The sequence below is a fragment of the Folsomia candida genome, unplaced genomic scaffold (assembly GCF_002217175.1).
Source record: "Folsomia candida strain VU population unplaced genomic scaffold, ASM221717v1 Fcan01_Sc004, whole genome shotgun sequence".
Lineage (NCBI taxonomy): Eukaryota > Metazoa > Arthropoda > Collembola > Entomobryomorpha > Isotomidae > Folsomia > Folsomia candida.
In genome coordinates, this window is record NW_019091196.1 from 222,800 (window position 1) to 248,464 (window position 25,665).

A 25,665-nucleotide genomic window follows, 5' to 3' on the forward strand; every position below is an offset into this window, starting at 1 on the left:
CAAAATCCACCTGCCCCGGCATCCCGTTCCTTTCTCCGCCGGAAAAACGAGAGGCCAATTAATTATTATCTGCCGTCTTTCTCCTTTCAAAAAATTGTGCACTTTCTTTTTTTACAAAATTCGGCTGTTGTTACAACATAAAAAATGCGGAAATACGTATGTCAGTAAATAAGTTTAGCTCAAACTATAGCTTTCACTTTTGCTCGACTGACAATGGAGGTCTTCCAGCGTATGCTGTCCGATTTTGAGGAAATTAGAGTCAATCGATGGCAAATTTATGTAATTAGGATGAAATTTGCAGAAGACACGATCTCCAAATAGGCACGTTTGAAAGAAATATTTGAACCCGAAGAAGGGAAAATACACAATAAATTTGAAAAGTGTAACATTTGTCAAATTTAGATCGTGTTTTCTCCTATTCGGATGCAAATATCTCGCCCAAAGTTGCCCATGGGGAAATCGTGTCTTTCGCAAATTTCATCCTAATTAAATTTGTGATTAAGTGAGACTAATTTGCACAAACTCTGAAAGCGAGTTCGCTGGGAGACCTCCATTTTAAGCAGGTAAATAGTCACTTCATCTTAATTGTAATTTTTGTTGAGATGCTACAATGTCAAGATTAATAATTTTGTGCATTTAATTACATTCAATTCTTTAAAGATGAGTTGTCCAAACTAGTATCTGAAGGTATAATTTGTCAAGAAATTTTAGTTCAGATATTTGCATCTGAAGAAGAGAAAACGCGCAGTTAATTCGGAAGTTGTAAAATTTGTCGACTTTACTGCGCGCTTTTTCCTCTTAGGATGCGAATATCTGGGCCAAACTTGCCCATTGCGAGATCTTGTCTTTCGCAATTTCATCCTAATTAAATTTGTGACCAATTGACACTAGTTTGCTCAAAATCGAAGAACTTAGGCTGGAAGACCTCCATTATTTCGCTTTCTAGTGAATTTCACAATTTTTACTCGTTTACAAAATTTCGAAATTTTTGCTAACTAACTTTCCTGAATATACCTGCGTCTTCCTCTTTTAAAAAAATTGTATTTTTTGTTACAAAATTCTGATATTGTTGATGAAAAATGCGTAACTTAATCTCATCCCTTCACTTTTTACTGAGCTGAGTGAGTATAAGTAGATTTCCCCATTTTTGCTAACTCACATTCTACTTCTTCCTTCATTATTCATTATCGTTCATCTTTCCTCTTTTCAAAAAATGGTACATTTTTCCAAAATTCTGGTGTTATTATAACATACGAAATACGTAATTTAACCTTAGCCCATCGCTTTCACTTTTACTCGGCTGAGTGATTCGCTCTCTTTCATCTCCGAGGGGACTATATTTCGCCCACTTTTGCTAACTAACTTTCCAAATGGTCTGTGTAGGAGGAGGAAATCAATTTGATACCACTTGACCAGGCATTCGACTTTCATCTTTTCAAAAAAGTGAACATTTTTTCAAAAATTCTGCTTGTTTTTGCGGTATAAGAAATACATGCATGACTCAACCCATCACTTTCACCTTCTTTTTGAAAAAATTGTGAGCTTTTTTTATACAAAATTCTTGTTTTTCCATCATAAAAATGCGTAATTTAACCTTAACCCAACGCTTTCAATTTCAATTTTCCTCGGCTGAGTGAGTATAGCCTTCTTGCATCTGTGGAGACTAGATTTCGCCCACTTTCGCTAACTAACTTTCCAAGCGATCTGCGTAGGAGGAGGAGGAAATAAATTCGATACCACTTAACCGGACGCACTTCCCAGTGTTTCTTAATTTTCATTAGTTTTCATATTTTCAAAAAATTGTACATTTTGTATAAAATGCACCCCGAGTGAGTACCGAGGGAGATAGATTTCCTCATTTTTTTGCTAAATATCTTTCCTTTACTTATCCTTCATATTTCCTCTTTTCAAATAACTCAAAATTTTGTTTTTTACAAAATTCTGATATTGTTACGTCATAAAAAATACGTAATTTAACCTTAACTCATCGCTTTCACTTTCAATTTTCCTCGGCTGAGTGAGTAGCCTTCTTGCATCTCCGAGGGGACTAGATTTCCCCACTTTCGCTAACTAACTTTCCAAGTGGTCTGCGTAGGAGGAAATAAATTCGATACCACTTAACCGGACGCACTTCCCCATGTTTACCTTTCCCTTCTGATCGAAAGAGAGGGAGGAAAAGGAAGAAATGCTAATATTGCGGCCAATAACGGAGAACGTGGAGAAAGTGAGTGAGTGAAAGCAGGAGAGGAAACTGAGGCGGAAAAAATGAAGGAGGAGAAAGTTTACTCAACCTGTTTCACGCTTCCTTATTTCTCAATATTTCTTCCTCTCAGGTTTGGCCCAAGAGAGCAAATAAGAGAAAAATAACTTCGTTAGGCCCGAGTTAAGGTTGAACGTTTGCTCAGTTTCTATTAATATATGTAAGTAAATTTACCGGTTTGGTGTAACAGAGCAAATAAGAGAAAGTTGACTTCGTAAGGCCCGAGTTATGGATGTGTTACTTCAGTTTCTATTAATATAAATTGATTAAAAATTATTGGGAAAGAGAGTATAAATAGTGCAGAAACTTCGTACAGCCCGAGTCCATGTTGTATGGTTACATCATTTTGTAGTGTGTGTCAAATATGACCACAAAAAGTTTTATATTTATCGACCGATTTTGCTCATTTTCGAAATTGCCTTCTAATTTTGCATATTCGACAGGTGTGCAAAATTTCACGTCGAATGGATACATTTTGCGAGCGTAATTGATAGAAAGACAGACAGACAACCACGGTGGGTACATTAGCCCTACCTCGAGTAAAAACAAACTAAATTCATGTTGAGCTCTTCTACATGTAGAACAAGTTTCCTAAAAAGTTGAGATTTTCAACTTTCTGTGCCAAATTTCAAGAAAAGTTTGCACAAATTTTTGCTTGTACATATTTTGTTTAACTGGGTGCACGCCTTTCACTCCGTATCCTAAGGTCAGACCAACTCGAACAGACCGACATAGACACACATGCAATCTCATCAGGCTCAATTCGGGCAGAAGAAGAAAAAAAGAAGGAGAAACCCCCGCAAAAAGGTTTGCTCTTTCCACTTATTACTTTATTTGTGGTTTGGTGTGGTGGATGAGCCGAGTGTGTGACATGTTTCCCAATAATGTCGGATCATATCAAGCAGCACGATGTTGATGTTTGCTTGCTGCTGGGTATCGTATCGTATCATGTCTTACACACATCCATCCAGCACAAGACACGCGCCACTAATTGGCATTACTTTCACATCAGTGGGAAGAAGGTCGACCTGAAAATACTTGTGTATCTCTCAACTTTCTCTTAAGAATGAAGGTCTCCCAGCGTATGCTCTCCGATTTTTGGGCAAACTAGTGTGTCAATCGAGGACAAATTTGATTAGGATGAAATTTGGGAAAGACAGGATCTCCCAATGGGCACGTTTGGCAGAGGAATTTGCATCCGAAGAGGAGAAAACGCGTGGAAAAGTTGGAAAGTCTAGAATTTTTCGACTTTACAGTGTGTTTTCTCCTCTTAGGATGAAAATATCTGAACTGAACAGAAATCTCTCTTAAACATTTTGTAAAACTCATCTTGAATGAATTAAAAGTAATGAAAAACATGAAGTTAGTAATTTTGACGTTGAAGTATATCAACAAAGATTTTTTTTAATGAAGATAAAGGTTAAATATTCATAAATATTTATTTACAAGGAACCTCTTCCAGCGTATGCTCTCCGATTTTGGTTAAATTAGGAAAAATTTAATAAGTATGAAATTTGCAAAAGACATGATCTCCCAAGGGCTCGTTTTGCCAAGATATTTACATTTGAAGAGGAGAAAACGCGTAGTAAAGTCGACAAATTTTACAACTTTCCAACTTTACTGCACGTTTTCTCCTACTCGGATGCAAATATCTCTGCCTCACGAGCTAACTGGGAGGTCGTGTCTTTCGATTGACTGTAGTTTGCTTAAAATCTGAGACTTTACGCTGGGAGAGATCCATTACAAATAAGAATTTAGGAATATTTAACCTTAATCTTGACTATAATTTTTTTAGATACTTCAAAGTCATACATAAATATCAATTTTGTGTATCTCATTATATGAAATTGCGTGTAGATTAGTAATATTAATTTGTTTTCAGAAATGTTAATTTGCCAAGAAATTTGCATTCCAAGATGTGAAAACGCTTAGAAAATTTGGAAAGTATCAAATTTGTCGTCTTTTTGGGCGCGTTTTCTCCTCTTTGGATGCAAATATCTCTGCCAAACGTGCCCATTGGGAGATCGTGTCTTTCGCAAATTTCATGCTAACTAAATCATACCTGTTCAAAAAAAACTTTTTTCATTCAAAGTTCAATCATCTCGATTTCTGACTGAATATTTTCATTCACACTCAGTCATTTCATTTCACTTCACTTCATCGGACTTCATTTCTTACTTCGCCCCATGTATTAAGCATAGGGTGAAAAATGAAATGAGTGAGAAATCCTTTAATTCACAGTCATTCATCTGAAATGATAGAATCCTTCACTCATTTTCATTCAAATCACAGGAAATTCATTGTCATTCACCATCATTCTTTATCATAATCAGTCACATGAATGAAAGTGAACAGGTATGAACTAAATTCACACTAATTTGCCCAAAATCGGATCGCATACGCCGGGATATGTCCGATTTGTCCGAAAAAATTCGTACATTTCTATCCTACTTTCTCTTCCCTACACGTGCTCCCCGCTTTCTCTTTGGATAAGTCAATCACTCAGAAATCAGGAATGTCACACGTACACCCGAACCACACCACAGCACAAGTTCCGATTCCGCTTTCCGACCTGATGATAAAGTTGTTCATTTGTCTCGGGATTAAAATTGCGGGATACAATTTTCTCTCCTCTAATGACTAATTGTGTTCCCACAAAAGCCACAATTAATGAGAGCTAAAACAACTGCCGGAGGAGGATCGGAACATTGCACGGATTATTTTGCATTCGGGGAAGGAAATGAAATTATCGTCTGGTGGTTTGGTTGGGGCAGTCAGTGGCCGCGGAAGCCGTGAGGACATCGGGGGACGTTAACATTGTAGGATGGGGGGAGGGAGGGGTTTATATAACATGGGCAGATGATGCGGACATCGACCAACCGTGGGGACATTGTCCCTCTGTCCACACCCATGCTTCCGCGGCCACTGGGTATGTATACTATACACAGAGAAAAGAGCGGATGTCGTCACTGAAATCTGCAGCAAAATATTTGCTCGTTATTTTCCTACGGCTGTGAATGAATGAAACGAAATGAAATCAAGGCTCGCCTTCTGCTGGGAATGAGGGAAAGGCGACCAGGGTTTCGCTTCTGGAGGGAGCGCTGCGTAAATTTCTTGCACTGCAAAGTAATAAACTGAAAGAAATTGTATGAAATGCAAGGTTCGTAAAACTGCAAGAAACTGTGCTAAACAGCATAAAATTTCAAAAAACTTCAAGAAATTATAAGAACCATGCGCCGTCTAGCCACGCGCCTTGCAAGGTGCAAAAAACTGCAAGGAACGCTACAAGTTACAAAAACTTGCAAGAAATTGCAAGAAATGCAAAGTACAACAAAGTCGGAGAAACTTGTGTAATCTAGCTAAGCGCGGTTTAAACTATAGCGGCGAGCGCGTAGTTTCTTGCACCTTGCATTTCTCCCAGGTCGAAATATTCCCCTGCAAGAAACCACTTTTTCCCCCTTATTTCTTGCATGTCGTTACTTTACTTTCACCCGAAACACTGTTAGCGAGTATGTATCTGCATTATAATGATTTTGCGTATACTTTCTCCCAGTTTGTGCATGCATGCTTGCGGTTCTCTCTCTCTCGCTGCCTTTCCTCACTGGCTGCTGCTGCTGCGGTTGATGGAAATTGTCCCATTCCGCACTAATTATTGCATACACAGAATGCGGCATGATGCCACCGCTCAGAAATTAAAATTGATTACGGAATAGTTTTAAATAACGAGAAGTGTGTTCATCTTCTCGTCGGAGCGATGCACTTGAATAGATTAGATGAATATGGTGAAGCATTGGCCGCGGAAGGGTGGGTGTGGACAGAGGGGCAATGTCCCCAGGGTTGTACCCATTATCTGCCCATCTGATACAAGCCTCTCCCTTCCATATCCTACAATGTTAACGTCCCCACATGTCCATACCTGTTCACTTTCATTCATTTGGCTATTCAATTTCAATATTCAATTTATTAGCATTTGATATGGCCATGAGCCCTCATCAATAGAAATTACAGAGCTAGATATGTAAATGTATTTGGCTGACTATGATAGCGAATGAAAATGAAGTTCCTGTGATTTGAATGACAATGAATTTCCTGTGATTTGAATGAAAATGAATTTCCTGTGATTTGAATGAAAATGAATGAAGATTTTCGTCATTTCAGATGAATGACTGTGAATGAAAAGATTTTTCACTCTTTTCATTTTTCACCCTAAGCTTAATACATGGGGCGAAGTAAGAAATGAAGTCAGATGAAGTGAAATGAAATGAATTTGAACGAAAATGACTGAACATGAATGAAAATCTTCACTCAGAAATCGGGATGACTGAGTTTTGAATCAAAACTAAATTTTTGAACAAGTATACATATATGTCCCCACCGCTTCCGCTCTCACTGTTTTAAGGCGAGACGAGACGACTGAATAGAAAACTCGAGTCTGAAGTCTCGAGTGGAATGGGGTGCAAAATATGTATGTTTGGAAAATCCACATAATTGAATAACAGTGGTCGATGGATGGATCGCATGGATTAAAAACAGGATGATGACGGTTGTAAATTCAATTCAGCGTACTTTCCACGAACCATGGAGGTCCCCCAGCGTATGCTCGCAGATTTTGAGCAAGTTAGTCTGAATCGATCACAAATTTGATTAGGATGAAATTTGCGAAAAACACGATCTCCCAATGGGCACGTTTGGCTCAGATATTTGCATCCGAAGAGGAGAAAATGTGTGGTAAATTTGTACAGTGCAAAATTTTTCGACTTTAAGACGAGTTTTCTCCTCTCTTCGGATGCAGATGTCTGAACTATTTTTTTTATTAAAATTTCTGAGAACCTGTATAGTCGATTATCTTTATTAACTTCGGCGTAATGAGACCCACAAAAATTACAATATTGGCGTTGTAACATCTCAACTAAACAAAGAATGTTAAGATTAATGTTAATTAATGTTAAATATTCTTACAAATATTTACAATGGAGCTCTCCCAGCGTACGCTCTCCAATTATTTTAACGAAACAAATGGGCACTTTTGATAGAGATAGCTGAATCCGAAGAGGTGAAAATGCTTGGAAAATTTGGAAAGTGTAAAATTTTTCAACTTTAGGGCTCGTTTTCTTCTCTTCGGATGCAAATATCCCAACTATTGCCAAATTAAACCTTCTGATAACGTCCTATCTCACCTGAAATCTTGAATGAATTGTAGACAATGAGAAACCCAAAATTAATAATATTGACGTTGAAGCATCACAAAATTTTATAATTAAGTTGAAGGTTAATTGTTCCTACATATTTATGTACAATGGAGCTCTCCCAGCGTACGCACTCCGATTTTTATTGACGAAACGACCTCCGAATGGGTACGTTTGGCAGGAATATTTGCATCCGAAGAGGAGAAAACGCCCAGTAAAGAAGTCGACAAATTTTACACTTTCCAAATTTACTTCGCGCTTTCTCCTCTTGGAATGCAAATTTGGAAAATGCAAAATTTCTCGACTTTAAGGCGCAATTTCTCTTCTTTGGGTGCAACCATCCCTGCCAAACGTGCCCATTAGGAGATCGTGTCTTTTGCAAATTTCATCCTAATCAAATTTGTCATCGACTAACACTAATTTTCCCAAAATCGTAGAGCATCCGCTGGGAGACTTCCCTTGTGGGTGTAAAATAATAATAATTTACAAACCAAAACTTTCCCATTTTGCATAAATACGTTCCGAGGAACAAATCAAATCAAATTCTATCCAATCAAGTCCACCCACGTATTATTTCTTCTCCCGCTTAAATAAATACTTGGAGGGAAATAACAAGCTCAATTTTTGAATATTCATCACTTTCACTTGCTCCCTTTCTACGTAGGTTTTGCAAGAAATGGTCAAAAGTGAGGATTCCATTGCCCAATTGAGATCAGCCCTTCGCGTGGATCCGCTCGAAGCTGGGATGCGTCTGGCTCAAACGCGTCTTTATAATAGGACGTTTCGACCGTGTGAGGAGATGACGAGGGATGTGGCGCAGTTTAAGTAAGAAAAATTTGGTTTCCTGAAAAAAATAGGGGGGAAATAAATTTCTGAAATTTGAGAATGTTTCGTTTCTTGTACTGCAAAGCAAAAAAAAAACAAGAAATTGAAGGTGCAAGAAACTGGGAGAAAGTGCAAGAAATGAGCCACGCGCCGTTTAAACTATAGTTGCTGGACGTAGTTTTTTTGTGCCGTGCATTTCTTGCAGGTCAAAATACCTTCAAAATCCCACTTTTTTGCCTATATTTCTTGCACTGCATAAGAATAAATGGATGAAATTTAAGGTGCAAGGAACGCAAGAAATTGGCACGAAATGCGCAATTTAAGGGCCAAATGCGCTATGTTTTTTTTGCGCGTGCATTTTTTTCATATCGAAATGCCTGCAAAAACCCATTTTCTTGCAGTTATTTTTTGCAAGTGGTTAATTTTTGCACCCGAAACACTAAATAAATTTATACCATTTCAGATTGATCAACGAAGTTCAGGAGCTCAACGTGTCGCGGGACGCGCTACAAGCGCAAGTTTCCCAGGGGGAGGGTGCCCTCCAAGTCTTGCGCGGAATCAGGATCGGTCTAGAGAAAGAGATCGCGGTCAAAGATCACAGCATCGTCGTGGATAAAGAGAGATGCCTCACGGTTCGGGGATTATATCCCAGTTTAACCGTACTAATGGGAAAGTAAATAAGCGTTTGAAACGAAATGTAGGAAAGGGGTGAAACCACACGGAATTGTAAAAAGCGTGTCGATTTCTGACATCCTCGCACCAAATGAAACGAAAAATTCGACATCTTTGACCTTTGACCTCATTACCGTGACCAGGGTTCGGAAAAACCCAGGGTTTTAATCAAAAATTATAAAACCCATGGGTTTTAATGGGTTTTACCATGTTAATTGGGTTTTATTTGGGTTTTAATGGGTTTTAATGGGTTTTATTGGGTTTAAATGGGTTTTATAGGGTTTTATTAGTTTTAAGTAATAACTTAACAAAAATAATTAGGAATTTGTATCTATTCGGAAATTATTTTGTTTTATAACACTTGAAATCTGTGATGCTAAAGGATGGAGTCAATTATTGAATTGTTCCGAATTTTCATATATTAGAATAGTAATGAAATAAACTGCTTTAGAATGAATTGAGATAACGTCTTCTAACGTATAGGAGATGTATTTAACTTTTAGAATGTAGTTTTTAAGTAAAACTCAATTAAAACCCAATAAAACCCATTAAAACCCAAATAAAACCCACTTAACATGGTAAAACCCACTGGGTTTTATTCATTTACAACCCATTAAAACCCATTAAAACCCAATAAAACCCAACCCATTAAAACCCAGGTCGGAATACCCTGACCGTGACCTTATGACCTAAAACGCACATCTTTGAACTTGTCCGTACTTTAAAAATTAGAAACTCATTGGCGAAAATCGCATGTCGAAATTCGTATCCGTTCTAAAGTTATCGTGTATATAGACGGACATATGGACGGACGGACGGACAGACAGACAGACAGACACATGGACGGACGGACGGATAGACAGACATATTGACGGATAGACAGACATACGGACGGACGGACAAACGGACAGACACAGATACGGACACATGGACAAACCGACAATCCATTCCCATAAAGTGCTTTGCTTTTCACCCCTTAATAAGCGTAAATAATACCTCCACGTGTTACGCCTTAGTACGAATAATAATTCCGAGAAAGGCACGTCCTCAGTTTGACATTTGCTGTCCAACTCACCGTGTAAATATTTCTGTGAAATTGTACCCCCTTTGAAAAATAAAGATTGTTTTTGATGTTCAAATTTAATCTGACGAGGCCAAGTTCCTGCCGTCTTGGCTTAGAGGCTTGACCATCAGTGTCATGACTCAAAAAGCCGAGAGTTCGATTCCTCTTGAGTTGTATTATGCAGCAAAAAGTGTGGAACGAACTGGTATGGAAATACAAATTACTGTTCGGTGCTATGCAGATAATCTGCATAGGATTGTCTGGCCAAATCCTAAGATAGTTTGAATATCTCCTTATTTACATCCTATCCTGTTTCACCGTCCACCCCAATTTTCAATTTCAATAATTACTCCCTTTCCTCTACAGTACCTATCCTAGTAAACCTGACATGCCAGCCCTAACTATACCTTTCCTTGTAGTTGTTGATGTCAGTATCTATCCCTGTCTTGGTATTGGAAACGATGTGGCTCACATATCATATACCGCAGACGTAAAAGATTGAACAGAACAGAACAGAACAGAAGTTCCGGTCAGCAATTGAATTCGGAGAGAGGTTTTTCCACCGTATTTTTAGATTTCTCTCTCTTTCTCACTGTGTGTTTTGCACTTGAATTGAATGATTGGACTGAATGTGACATGTTCCTTCGGATCGTTTGGTCTGCAAATAAACGGACATTGGACGGAACTCGTGGCGAGCGTGGTGTGTGGTGTGGGCGACCGTCTACCGTCATGATGCTTTCTGACATCGGGTGAAAGTTTGCAAAACTTTAGGTAACCATGCGTGGCTGCGTTATGCTTTATGCAGGGTTCATACTTACAAAAGCAGTGATTTTTATTTTATAAATTCATACATACATAAATACTTTTTCGTGACAAATTGATTCAGAAATTTTCTGAATCAGAAACGTTAACTATTTATCACGAAATTTAATTATGAAGAAAAATATGATGTTTTTTTCTGTATTTCATTCATGCAACAATTATTGTAACACGTTTTAACAAATGCATTTCTATATTCAAAATGTATGTATATTGCTGATTTTTTACCATAGGGCTCGATAGCTCATCGTCAAGAATTTTAAATCATTTCTCGCCTCTGGTATTTATTTAAAGATTCTGGACGACGAATTTGTAGAGCAAGTCGTTCCCAATTTTAAAAAAATATATACTCCAGATTTCGACACTTTTTGAAGGATAAGAAATCTTCGGAAAAATTGGAACTCGTCGAAACTGGCTCAAAAAACTCGACGCCATTCCATCAATCAACTCACCGACTACAAATTCGTCATCCAGAATTTTAAAATAAGTTCCCAGAGGCAAGAAATGATCTAAAATGTGTGCAAATTTTGACAATTTTACGATAAGTCGAAAAATATTGCGTACAATGTAAAAAAACAAGGTCTCATTGTGAACCCTGCTTTCACCACTGCATCGCAACTGTCACATAGTAGATTGTCACTCAAACTAAACTAAAGTTTTATCCGGCACGAGGAAATATTTGCGGTTGGAATTATTCTATCTCGGGTCACACAAAATGGCAAGTTAATGCGGTCGCAAAACACGTAAATGCACACGTGACGTGTTGTGTAGCTGGATTTTGTTGGGATATTATTGCACTTTGTTGAGCATTACATACGTTTACTGGGTTCAAATCAAGGGTGAAGTGGCCGCGGAAGCTGTGGGGAGATGTGGGGACATTAACATTGTAGGATAGGGGAGGGAGGGGTTTGTATAAGATGGGCAGACGATGCGGACATCGAACAACCGTGGGGACCTTGTCCCTCTGTCCCCACATCCACGCTTCCGCGGCCACTGCACGGATGAAGCGAAGTTTTGACCTGACCTTCATACTTGACAGGGTAAGGATTACACCTTTTTGAACCTGGCAAAACTCGATCTCATCAAGATTTGCACCTATGAATGCATCCTGTCGTATGAAGTACTTGCTTTGATGTCCACTCCACTTTTATGGTGTCCACGAGCAAGGATAAATTGTCGGGGGCGAGTGAAAGCCACATTCCACTCGTCAACTTTCCCCGGGAGGATTAATCAATTTGACCGTGGTGACAAAAAGTGTGGGTCCGTTTTAAATAACGATTTGTCCAGTGTTTCGTTTTGGTCTAGGCATACCAGTTCAAAAAAATTCTCCTATTCATTTTGAGCATTTGGTTTGAGACATGGTATAGAAAATTTCTCAAAGAAAACATGGTAAGTCAGAAGTTTTCTAAAAATCGTGAACAATCACGATTTTTTTAAATAATGTGAGATTACATGCCAAAAGACTCAATGCTGAAGGACTTATAGCATTTTGCCACATTTTCTATTTTGAGCAGTTTTGACGTCCAAAATTTTTTGCCCAAAACTGGTAAAAAACTAGTTAAATTAATACGAGATTACACATATTTATATACTTATGTTAAAGGATTATAGAAAAATTAAATGATGAAGAACTAAAATTTTTTTTAGTAGCATTTGCCTCAGTTTTTATTTTGGACAATTTTGGAGACTTTGAACGTCCAAAATTTGTTGTTCAAAACTTGTTAGACCCGTTTTAATTAATACGAGATTATATACATATTCATATGTGTTAACGGATAAACGACAGATCTTCATATCATAGCATTTTCCCCTATTTTTATATTTTGGACACTTTGGGATGTCCAAAATTCGGTGTCAAGGTTAAAACCGGATTTTTACCAGACCGAAACCCTGGATTTGCCCCTCACCCGCCACATTAATACTTGATCCACCTGCAATGGGTAGGAACTGCATGAAAGTGACCTATTTTCCATTATCTCACCCTAACCACCCTTCCGCCCACCGACGGCCATCCGGCGTCTGCATGTCATCAATACAACATGACCACGACCACGACCCTGCATCATGTCAATTATTCTCTCCCATTTCATGTTCCCAGGTTTCCACTTTGCTTTGAAATTCCATTCATTCATCGCCTCCTCCTCCGCTCGTTTTACGTATTCAAATGTCGGAATTTTTTAAACTATACACCCCCAAGCAGACTCACTTCAAAGGGAAACCCTAATTCGAATTCTTTCAAACCTACCTTTGTCTGCAGCATGCAGATGCAAATACGTATAAATAAATCAGGGTTTGAACGAAAGAGAAGAAAGATTTAAGTGACCCACCAGCACGGTGGGAGGAAGGGGTCAAAATTTGGACAAGTTTTAGGTATGGAAACTTTTTTAGGTAGTTTGATAGCTAAAAATGTATGGATTATTACATTGTAAAAGAAAATCCTGAATTTGCTCCAAATCAAGAAATTAAGGTGCTATTGGATAACGCGTGGATGTGTCATAGATTTTTAATCTCACTCTACCCCTGTTAATTAAATGTCTTAAATACAAATTTTTAGAAGGGCATACATTTCATGCGGTTTTAGATAAATGTAGCTTTGGCACTTTAACGAAAAGTTAATTTTTGGTATTAAACCGCTTATGACACAAATTCAAAGTGCTATAAGCCAAAAATTAACGTCTCATTAAAGTATGAAAAGTTGCATTTCTTCCAAAACTTATGAAATTGATGTAATTTTACAAATTTAAATTTAAAGATTTTAAATAAAGCTAAAATGAAATTAAAAAAATCTATGACGCATCAACAAGTCATCCTAGAGCACCTTAATTTCCCAGTTAGGGTTAAAATCGGATTTTTTTCCAGGGTAATCTAGCTATTTTGAGCTATCAAACCAGGCACGAAAAGATTTTCAAGATTTTTTCTTATCCGTACGCTAAAAAATCAATTTAGGGAATTTACAGTATAAAATTAAAAATTGTTTGCCCTATGATATGTAGTTTTCACCAGTATTAATTTTTTTAATTTGTGCATGAGCTTTTTCGAAAATTGTCCAAATTTCCACCCATTCCATCCACCGTGCACCACCAACTTACTCACGTCACTTACTTAACTTGTGCAAGGTGAGACGCGAGGCAGGAAAAACATGAGAAATGCGATATGATTCCCCTTTATGTCAAGTATAAGGTACAAATGTTGCACAATTATGATCCGACTTATGAACGAATCCTCCACATTCATCCACCTTCATCCACGTCCACGCGTGTTTGATAAGCATACACAATCTCTTAAAAGGTTCTCTTCTCTTACGTACTTTCACTCGGTGAAAGTATGCACGGCTACCGGTTCCAGCCAGAAAAAAAGAGCAGGAATTCTCTCCACTGCATTCATACCTGAAAACAGTGTTTCGTTTCTTGCGGGTGGTTTACTAAAATCACATTTCTTGCAGGGCAAAACAAGCAACGGGAGAAATGTGGGGTGCAAGAAACTGGGAGAAATATGCGCCATCCAGCACAATGTTTCATTTTTTGCGGGTTTGCTATGTACATTTGTTGCACTGAAAAGCGAGAAATGCAAGAAATAAAGGGTGCAAGAAACTGGGAGGAAGTGCGAGAAATGTTTGCCATCTAGCCACGCGCCGTATGAAGTATTTATAGCGGCGGGACGTAGTTTCTTGCGCCATGCAATTCCTGCAGGTCGAAATAACTGCAAAACCCACTTTCTTTCTGTTTTTTCGTGCAATTTCCATTTCTTGCAGTGCAAAACAAGTCACGCAAGAAATTCGGGGTACAAGAAACTGGGAGAAAGTGCAAGAAATATGCGCCATCTAGCCACACGCCGTACGAACTATTTATAGCGTCGGGACGTAGTTTCTCCCGCCTTGAATTTCTTTCAAGTCGAAATATTCCCCTGCAAGAAACCACTTTCTCCCCCTTATTTCTCCCACCCGAAACGAAACCCTTATTCCTCCTGCTGCCATTCGTCAGTCAACATTTCATAGATAAAAGACGTCTCTCTCTCTCTTTTTCATGTCATATGTAGCATCAAAGTCGTATATTTTTAGAAATGTGGAGAATTTCTTTTTCTTATCCTTCTTATCCATTTTTTTGATGTAGATATGTAAGAATATCTTGCCAAGTAATAATGATAATCACGTGATGTAACGTAATGAAATAAAATGAAGTAAGTTTCCAGACACGAAATATGTTATAAGTTTCTTATCCATTGTTAAAATAAAATTGCACTTTTATTCGCCTTCGCCTTCTGGTTGCATAATAATAATCTCGAGAGATGTACATATGTAAGTTGCATAAAATATTGTTCTGATTTTTGCAAAAAAAAATTGCACAAGTTTTTGCAATAAATATATGTAACTTTTTGGGGTTATCTATCTATCTCTCTGGGGGTTGTAATTGCATTTATGAATCTGTAGATAAGTAGTTATATATTTAATTATGTATGGTTATCTATCTTTCTTTCTGGTAAGGTCTGTCAGGATAAGCGCTAATCATGATGTACGTAGATATAATTAAGGATAATTAATTAACTATTACGACTAATTAATTAACTAATTAGAGACGACTGTCGATCACTTCGCCGGGATCTTCGATGGCTGCTTGACGGTCGCGAATCGCTTTGAGCAACTTTCTCCTGGGGCCCATCTCGATTCCGATGGATTTTAGGTCTTCTTCCGTTAAAAGCATGAGTGCCTGGGAGGAATTAATGAAAATTTTAAGCAATTTAAAAAAATGTGCTAAAAATCTAAACGCTTTAAAAATCAGGATCAAAATTTAAGTTACAAACAAATATTATTGACTTAAATTGGATTGGTCAAAATTGGATTTTTCATTAAATTATGATCAAAATTTCACGATTCTTGAAAATTCGTATTTTAGAATTTTATTTTAGAATTAAGTTTAAAAAGTGTGATGAAAATGTAAAGGTTTTCAACAAATTACTTATGACCAAAATTTCACAATTCTTCAAAATTATGATCAAAATTTAACGGCCAAAAAATAGTGATTAAAATATAAGAATTTCCAAACACAAATTATTCCAATTTTAAGAATTTTCGACAATTTGTGCTAAAAATTTCACGATTTTTCTTCAAATTATGATCCTGATTTAAAGATTTTCAAAATTAACATTTTTTTACCTCCAAGTCAATCTTTTCTTGGATAAAGGTTGGAATATATTTGGAAAGTCCGGCCGCTGCTAAGAACAGTTCAACCGGACCGGTTTCTATATCTGTGGAGGCATTTAAATAGATAATTAATTAATTAATTGTAATTACCTAACTGCTCGTATTTACATATTTATGTATTTACATACCATCATCAGACTCTTCATACTGCCTACTGCTCCCATTATTCGGACTTTCTCCACTTTCCCCGCTTCCTGCTCGTCCATTTTTATTACTGAAATTTGGGAAATTTTGCATCGTTGAAGTTATCGAGTTGCGAAACGCCATAGAACCGAATCCTGGGCGTTCAAAGATTGAAGGAATTGCGTCACCAGGTTCGCGATCATCATTTGTTCCCACCTGCACACACAAAAATTCCCTCATTAATTGGTCGGAAATAAAGAGTGTTACGTTTCTTGCGGGTTTGCTATATTTTTGGCTCTGGAAAGGACGAAACGAAGGAAATGAAAGGTGCAAGAAAGCGCAAGAAGAAAGTGCAAGAAAGACAAAAAATCAAAGGTGCAAGAAACTGGAAGAGACTGCAAGAAATGCAAGGTACAAGAAATGTAAGGTGCAAGAAACTGCAAGAAATGTAAGGTGCAAGAAACTGCAAGAAATGTAAGGTGCAAGAAACTGCAAGAAATGCAAGGTGCAAGAAACTGCAAGAATATGCAGTGCAAGAAACTGGGATAAAGTGCACGAAATATGAGCCATCTAGCCACGCGCCGTATGAATTATTTATAGCGGCGAGCTTAGTTTCTTGCGCCTTGCATTTCTTGCAGGTCAAAATATCCCCCTGCACGAAACCACTTTCTCCCCCTTATTTCTTGCACGTGGTTACTTTCGCCCATAAGAAAAAAACTAGACTCACCTGTTGCATATAATCCGGCTGTGAAATTGACCTTGTCAACCCAATCCCCGATATTGACCCGGCCCTTCGCCCCACAGTGCCTCTGTTTGGCGGGGGTGACTCTGACCCACCTCGCAGGACACCGTTGCTGTGACCATTGGCTTGCCCATTTTCATCCATGTTGGTAATGTCCTCAAATAAGCCGTCAATTTTGCCCCGTTTGCCCAAATTGTTGGTGGAAATGTCATACTTTGGAACGTACATGACTTCCGAGTCCCGTCTCAACCCGGATAAGGAACGGATCGAGCGTTTCCCGTCCGCCTCGATTTCCGCGACCTAGATTTTTTAAATTTCAGTTAATTAAAATTTTATTAATGTAGGACTCGATAAATCGTCACCAAAATTATGAAAAATCAGCACATTTTAAATCATTTCTCCCCTCTGGGAATTTATTTTGAAATTCTGGACGACAAATTTACCGTCAGTGAATTGATTGGGTGGAAATGGTGGAATTGATGGAATTACATTTGAATTCTAAATTTTATATTTTGTTTTTGAAAATTTGTTCTTTTGGATGTTTATAATAAACTCAGCTTTATAACTATAGATCTGAATAAACAAATTGCTAGTTAATTTTTCTGCATAATTTTTTTCGACTTTGTAGCTTAACACTATTTTTTTAACAAAACTCGTCTAAACATGTTTTTTTTAGAAATTATAGGCTTGTATTTTTTTGTACATAGCAGAATTGTGCAAAATGTTGCTTTTTCTGCCTTAATAAACTTGAAATCTCCTCTTTTAAAAAGTGTTAAAATCTGGCGGGGGGGGGTATATTTTAAAAATTGCTCGTCAAATTTGTCGCCCAGAATTTTAAAATAAATTCCCAGATCGGAAAAACGATTAAAAATGTGCTGATTTTGACTATTGTGGGGACAAGTTAAAGACATAAATTTACTAATTTACAAATTTCTCTAGGTATAAAATGAAATGAATGGTCACCTTAAAATCTGAATCTGGCACGGCGGCGGGAGCCTTATTACCCGCCACGGTTTGGCCCTTTTTCTGTTGTACTTTTTTATACACGCCGGTATAATGAACCCCACCCGCACCTGCGGCCCCGCTCTGTTTCGCGTTCGCCGTGGCGGCTTGATTCGCCACGATTTCTGAAAATTTAGGACTGGACGCGTATAAAAGACGGGAATCTTTGCGGAGGGAGAGGAACGCCATGGAAGGTCGGGGTCCACCCGCGGCGGGGTCGCCGGTACCACCTTTAACAGTCCCGCCATGCTTTTCCATCTCCTTTCTGGCCCTGGCGAGTCTTTTGTTGTCCTCTTCGGACTGTTTGGACGCCTTTTTTTGCAACTTTTCGAAATCTTTGGCTCTCTTTTCGGCATCACGGACGCCTTTTTCTTTGTGTGCTTTGACCTGAAATTAATAGCGTGATTAATTAATTAATTATTGTGACTAACTTCGTAATTAGTAAATCAGCTGTTTAAAGAATTTGTGATTTTTTGTTAATTAATTAATTCTATAATTAATTATGACTTAATTAAAGTAATTAGTAAAATTTGGCAATTAATTACTTATATTTTTAGAATTTTTGCCACCTTTTTTAGTTGACTAATTAATTATACGATTAATATTACGAACTAACGTAATTAATTAATCAAGTTCTTAGGAATTTTCATAAATTGTTGCCAACTTTTTCAGTTAGTTAACCACTTCGCCCCTATAACGACTATGTGGCGTATTTGACCTTTACGCCGAGTACGACCATGTGGCGTAAGTTCCCTTGGCACCGGAATGCGACGATGTGTCGTATTGACCCTTGACAACGGATACGACTATGTGGCGTATTTTCCGTTCACACCGGCCTACGACTATGTGTCGTATGCGGAAAAAATTAGGTCATTGCCTCTCCAAGCAAAGCAAAGCAGGAGTTATGAGTCAACAACCCGCCCTTTAGGCGGGAAGATAAATTGTCTCTTAGGAAATAACATTGGAAAGGGATGCAAAATAAATTTATAGCCAAGTGGCTATATCTAGCCAACACGCCGAGTTGTGAAAACTGTTTTTTGCAAGGAAATTTCGACACCGATTTATTTCAACAACGCTTTACGATAAGATTAGAGAAATTGTTTTGCTCGCATGTAGCACAAACGGGCGTTTTGGGCGAGAAAACTAAAAGTTTGATGAATTGCATCATCGCATGGATTTAATTATATATCACAAATAATCTTGCCGGTAGGGTAAACTACTTCAAAATTAATGACTACGTATCGGGTGCCGCTGAAATATCTTTTGGGCGGGAAAATTAAAAATTGAGAGATTGCCAGGAATTAGTAGAATTTAATTTTCCCGCTTAAAATTGATTTCTATTCACCAGATGCGCCATAGTCTATTTTCGAGCAATTTCATCTCACGGGATAATTATTCATTGTCATTGCTGTGTATTTAAAGTCATTGTAAGGATTTTTGGTTTTCCCGCCCAAAATCGGCTCCTAAGGCGCTTTAGGCGCTATAATCAATATTTGCAAGTTTACGTACTAATATGCAAGTATTACTGCATGCTTGTCTAACTTTTCATGCAATTACAATCATTTTTAAAATTCGGCGTGTTGGCTATTTTCGGCTATAAACATTGGTGGCTCGCCACAACTCAAAAATGCAAATTACAACTCAAAATCCCTTCTTGAAAGGTTATTCACATCAATTTTCATAAAAAAGTGTCCAGAATAATTCCGGTGGGAACACCATTTTTTAATTCATGGCCCAGGAATTAACGTCATGCAGTAGATAAAAATTTCGGGGTCAAGGGAGGTAAAAATTCGCGGTTACTAGGGGTGAATGGTATGAAAAAACTCGTCTCCTAGGGTTGAAGTGGTTAATTAATTACGCAATTAGTTATGACTTAATTTAATTAATTAATAAAATTGGTAAGAATTTTGAAAATCTTTTTCCAACTTTATCGATTAGTTACTTATTAAGCAATTAATTACGACTCAATTTAGTTTATCAACAAAATTCTGAAGAATTTATCAAACTTTTTACCACCTTTTTCAGTTAATTAATTAAGTTCATAATTAATTATAACGACAAATGGTCCATTAATTAATCAATTTTTTAAGGAATTTGTCAATTTTTCCCCACCTTTTTCGGCTCTTTGACTTCCTCCTTGCCAATCGCGGCGTCTAAATAGCGTAGAATATCGTCCCTTGAATTAATCGCTGCTAAATCTTTGGCGGAATGGAAGTCGATATCCAAGGCCCACATGTTGACGCCAAAGTTGACGAGAAATGAGACGCAGGGCATGTGACCACGAGCCGCGGCGAAGTGGAGGGCGGAATTCCCGTAGTTGTCACATTTGTCCGGGTCACCGCTGTAGGTCAAAGGTTATCTTTAATTAATTAATTTGCATATTATTTAACTAACAAGGGACGTCTCTCGGCGTCTGCGATCCGATTTTGGGTACATCTTTGAGAAATTTTTGAGAAATTTCTGAGAAATTTTCACCTTAAACCAAATTTGTGTACTAAAATTTTTTGCAACTAATGTTCATATGTAAAACCGATTGAAATTGCATTTACTACATTTTTGCCAAAATTTTAATATTTTGGAGTTACAGAAATAAAATTTTTGTTTGCCTTGTTTGATCACCGAATTGAATAAATTTTAATGTAAAACTTTCTTAAAGTATAAATAGATTCAACCGTAGCCTCCAGGAAAATATTTTGCAAACAAGCAAATTTTGGACACAACTTTTCAAAATAATTTCTCGTTCTACTTGAACCTTGTCGGATTTCCAATTCGCCTCTCGCACTGGAGGTCTCCCAGTGTATGCTCTCCGATTTTGAGCAAACTAGTGTCAATCGAGGACAAATTTGATTAGGATGAAATTTGCGAAAGACACGACCTCCCAATGGGCACGTTTGGCAGAGATATTTGCACCCGAAGAGGAGAAAATGCGCCTTAAAGTTGACACATTTTACATTTTGAAAATTTACTGCGTGTTTTCTCCTCTTGGGATGCAAATATCTCGGCGAAACGTGCCCATTGGGAGGTCGTGTCTTTCGCAAATTTCATCCTAATTTAATTTGTCCTCGATTGAGACTAGTTTGCACAAAATCGGAGAGCATGCGCTGGGAGACCTCCGGTTGAAGTTGATAAATAAATAGTCAGGAATATTTAACCTTAATTTTAACTATAAAATTTTTCATTGAGCTGCTTCAAAGTCAATATAATTAATTTTGTGTTTCGCATTACGCCAAGTTCATTAAAGATTCCAAACTAATCTATGATTTTAATTTTGCAAGAAATTTCAGTTCAGCATGATAATTTGTCAGGTGCTGAATACTAATTGATTGGATCAGCTAAAATAATAAAGTTGAATAATTTTGCCTTGATTTTAATAAGTAGTAAAATTTTGATTTAATTTTTTTCTGGACAATTTAAGTACAACCTTTCAATCAAAAAATCAAGATCGTTACGCTTTTTCAGTTCGCAGTTAAAATTAATTTTGTAAATTAATAAAACACAAAGATAGTTATGAATATTCAGCGTATGAAAAAAAGTGCATTTGTTGTGTATGTATCAAAACTTAATTCTGGATTAAATTTAATTTACACTCTATTTTTAGTTACGTATGAATATTCAGTGTGAAAAAAGTGCATTTTTTGTATGTGTTTCGGTACTAAGACTTAATTCTGGGTTGAATTTATGTTGCGATTCATTTTTTAGCATGTAATTATTTGAGTAATGAATAATCAGATAGTGATCTTATAAATAGTGAGGTACTGTATTTTAGAATTTCAAAATAATAAAATTTTAAAATTTCAATTTTATTGTAAAATTTCGATTTTGTACTCTGAATAATCATATAGTGATCTGATATTAATATACGGTGAGAGAATGAATTTTCGAAATTTGTATTTTATTTAGAAATTTCGACTTTGTACCCTGAATAATCAGATACTGATGGATGGATACGGCGAAAAAATAAATTTTAGAAATTTGTTTATCTCAAAATTTTGATTTTGTACCCACCCTCGCCCCACGATGAGTCTCAAGGCGTCCAAATTTCCTTCGAAGGACGCCCAAAGAGTGGGCGTCATGCCGTCTTCATCCTTTGTGTTGAGGTCCTTGCGCGTCGCTTCCTTTAACGCTTCCAAATAACCGTCACGGGCCGCTCTGTGCAAAAAAAATTGGATAATAGAAAATTACATATATCTATAAATTTGTTGGATTTATTTTTCTAGATTTTTAGAAAGAATAGAAAGATTGTTTATTCTTCACTGGAGAAAACATCCAGGTTTTTGGTGCATAGACAATTTTCTAAAAAGTAAACAGTCCAAATTTCGTTTTTTTTCGAAATCGAATGATTCCATAAAATTCAAGATTATTACAGTATTTTGTCAAATACAGAGACCCCAGCTCACTGGGGTTAAATTTCGTAACAAAAAAATCGAAAATCTAATATATTTGAATAAATTTCTATTTTTTTGGAACAAAATCGTATTTTTTTTCCCTAGGCTTTATCCTAATCAAAAAATAATTCCGTCACAAATCCCATCTTTTCCTACTTAAAACATTACCTTGTAACATAAACCTCGTAATACATTCAAATCAAACTCACACAACAATCTGCATATTTCATCGTAGTGAAAAATTATGCCCTCAATTCTTCTCCGTCCCTTCATCACCTTGTCACAGCTCATTTCTTCCTATGTTTCCAATAAAATCGTGATTTTTACCCTAAGTTTTATCCTGATCAAAAACCAATTCAAATTCCCTACAAAATTTCCACCCTCGTAATACAAACCAAACTCACGCAACAATCTGTCATACTTCATCTCATAAAAAAATATGCCCTAAATTCTTCTCAATTCTTCTGTCCTCTAATTTTTTTAAGCACCTTGTCGCATCTCATTTCTCTCTTTCTACTAGCTCCACCACCATCAATTAATTTGTCAAGATTCGTCCCGTACATAGAATCACATTAGTCGCGTAGGTATTTAGAAGAAGGAATTTATTAAAATGAAAAATTACAAACGACTCCTATACATAAAACGTGGCATGGTTTGGTTTGGTTGACTTTTTTTGCGGAACGGTTAAGTTAATATCATTTACGGTTCCTGCCTTTACGGTGGATGAGTAAATATCTGCCTCTGATTAACGAATTAAGAAAGAACGACATACGTACGACGACAAGACAAACCATGACATGTGTGTGCATATCATGGTATCACAATACGGCCAAATTTCTTGCATATTCTCCGTCACACATGGCGGTTGTAAAAAAAGACGAGATTACAGCAACGATTACGAGAGAGAAGATGAACTCACAAAAGGGATCGCTTTTTTTAAGGCAGAGGAAGGCCTTATGTGCCCGACATGGGTGTCTGTCTGTCTGTCGATTAAGCTAAGTAGTAAAACTTATCCAATCGACATGAAGTTTTGGACACATGGAGAATATGCAAAATTTGAAATTCGGCGAGTTCGAAAATTAGCAAAATCTGTGGGCTTATGTACCCGTCATGGCTGTCTGTCTGTCTTATCTATCGATTACCCTCGGAAAACTTATCAAACCAAGTTGAAATTTTGAACAGAGAACATGCAAAATTTTGAATTATGTGAGTTCGAAAATGAGCAAAATGTGTGGGATTATGTACCCGTCATGGCGGTCTGTCTGTCGATTAATCTCGTAAAACTTATCCAATCGACTTGAAATTTTTGACACACGGAGAACATACGAATTTGAAATTGAGAAACAAAAATTTGTGGAAAAACAAAAAAAGTTGTACGGTACCACCTCAATTTTTAGTAACACCCTGACTCGGGCTAAACCATGCTGCAGTCTGGGTTTTTATTTCTGCACATACATACTAACCCAACGTCTCCTCCTTTTACATATGTAAGTATGAAGATGACATAATATGTAACGGAGCTTATTCAACCATTTCTTATTCACCACACCACACCACAAACAATAATATTATTCAAGAGAGGAAAATAAAAAAAGGGACAAAAGACGATTCCCCAGTCGAAAAAAGTTTGTATTTTTAAGAAAGGAAATTCTTGAATGTGTTACGATTTATTTATTTACTTACTTATGAAATCGATCCGCCATGCTGAATGAAAATCTTGATGGGAACTTAAGGAAAAACGGGTTATTTTATGAACTTATGGATTTATTTCACTTCAAAAATGTCACTGGGAAGATTTTCATGAAAATTTTATACACAATTTTCGCGTAATTTTATAACTTTGCGAAAAATATTTCAGGGTGAGGTTTCTCGGAAAAAAAGTATACTTTTAATCGTCACATCACCACCACGACCACCACCAGGGGACGATCATTGATAAGAGTGACGACAATTAATCATGTCCAATACATATCTGTCGAGCAAGGATGATAAGCGCGGTGGGTATTTGCATACGTATTGATTCTTATCGATTCGATATGCATGTAAAACGATACCATGCTAATGAAGTGACATTGAATTGCACAACTGAAGTTTTTAAGCAGCACTAGTACTCGGAAATATTTTTGGCATGCAAATATCTGAACTTAACAAAACTGCACATATACATTCTTAAATAAATTTAATTGTTATTGTGCTGTCGACTTGATGAGTGATTGACGCGGAATGAATTAAATTTTTCGATAAAGTGACCAAAATTCGTCATCACTGATGCGACGACCAAGACCACCACCACTTATCCATTTTCAGTACGAATATCAATAATAAATATTCCTTGCATCATTTATTATTAGTGATGAGAGGAGGATGATCCTCCATAACTTTTCGGGTAAGAATGCGTGCCTGGCTTATCAAATAGATAAGTTTGATGCGACACGTTCTACGAAATTATTACGTCATTTTATTTTATTCTCACTTTAAAACTTTCCCACTTTAAAATTTTCTCATCCAATTTTAGAAATGTTTTGGTTTATCAAATATGTTTAAACATGTTTAAACAGTTAAACTTTATCGATGCAATGCAACGCATTCTATGAAATTACGTCATTTTGTTTTATTTCATATTCACTAAAACTTTCCCACTTTAAAATTTTCTAATCCAATTTTAGAAATGTTTTCGTCAAAAGTTTGATTTCTTACACAGCGAATGCGAATCGTAGCACATCACTTTGCAGTGTAAACTTGTTGCCGGGAGCATGGCGTGGGAATTTGCGGTGCGGTTTTGCTCTTCTCTCACCAAGATCTTTTATCTTTATATGGATTGGAATCTTATTAGTTTTCTTGCTTCGAGTCCACTAACCCTGCAGAAATAAAATTCTTATTCACTCACGTAGTACGTCTCCTCTTCTTCCGATGAGATCTCATATCGGAAATTTATAGATTTATCCTATCCTGCCAGTTCACACTTAAAGTTGAAAATTTGTACGACCAGAACAACTTGCACAACTTCACCTTCCCGACTGGGAATTGATTTGATTAAGAAGACGGAAAAGTCTGGAGTGAGTGTGTGCTTTTTAAGGTGAGATGTGAATTTGATTAAAGGTGGTTGGTGATGAATAGCGATGGTCTTCTTCTTGGTTTTAGGCTTGTGTTGAGGAAGGGATTCATTATTTAGATATGTAGCAGCGATGTAATGTAATGTAATGTAGAGTAACAATATATGGAAATGGTGGGCATATGTACAGAAATACATAAGTGTATATAGATTGCCAGCAAAATAAGTACACTACTTGCTACTTTTATGTGTATGTACTTGGTGGTCGCTGGTCGGGGTACAAAAAAATGCGGCGTGTGTAATAATGTAATTCCACCCCCACCAAGTAAAGCAGCAACC

The 25,665-nt window shown here is 37.0% G+C and overlaps 2 protein-coding genes across 3 annotated transcripts in view; one reads left to right on the plus strand and one right to left on the minus strand.

Moving 5' to 3' along the window:
* The window catches only part of LOC110848194 (tektin-4), a 32,826-nt gene extending 23,716 nt beyond the window's left edge, over positions 1-9,110 (plus strand). Inside the window, exons 6-7 of the mRNA XM_035850919.1 lie at positions 8,111-8,271; positions 8,735-9,110. Of these exons, the coding sequence (XP_035706812.1) occupies positions 8,111-8,271; positions 8,735-8,948 (375 nt within the window). The 3' untranslated portion in view covers positions 8,949-9,110. The remainder of the gene's footprint in view (positions 1-8,110; positions 8,272-8,734) is intronic.
* A 5,918-nt stretch (positions 9,111-15,028) lies between these two features.
* Positions 15,029-25,389, minus strand: LOC110848228 (ankyrin repeat and SAM domain-containing protein 4B). 2 transcript variants are annotated; one of them, XM_035851274.1, is made up of 9 exons: positions 25,162-25,389; positions 23,958-25,081; positions 21,895-22,038; positions 20,002-20,230; positions 17,851-18,276; positions 16,873-17,187; positions 16,151-16,361; positions 15,975-16,066; positions 15,029-15,528 (listed from the first exon to the last, which is right to left on the minus strand). In XM_035851274.1, exons 2-9 carry the CDS (start codon positions 23,975-23,977, stop codon positions 15,391-15,393), a joined length of 1,575 nt encoding a protein of 524 aa, XP_035707167.1. In that variant the 5' UTR covers positions 23,978-25,081; positions 25,162-25,389; the 3' UTR covers positions 15,029-15,390. The 2 variants fall into 2 exon arrangements, with proteins under 2 accessions (XP_035707167.1, XP_021951083.1); XM_022095391.2 differs by having other exon boundaries at positions 23,958-25,389.
* Between the last annotated feature and the right edge of the window lie 276 nt (positions 25,390-25,665).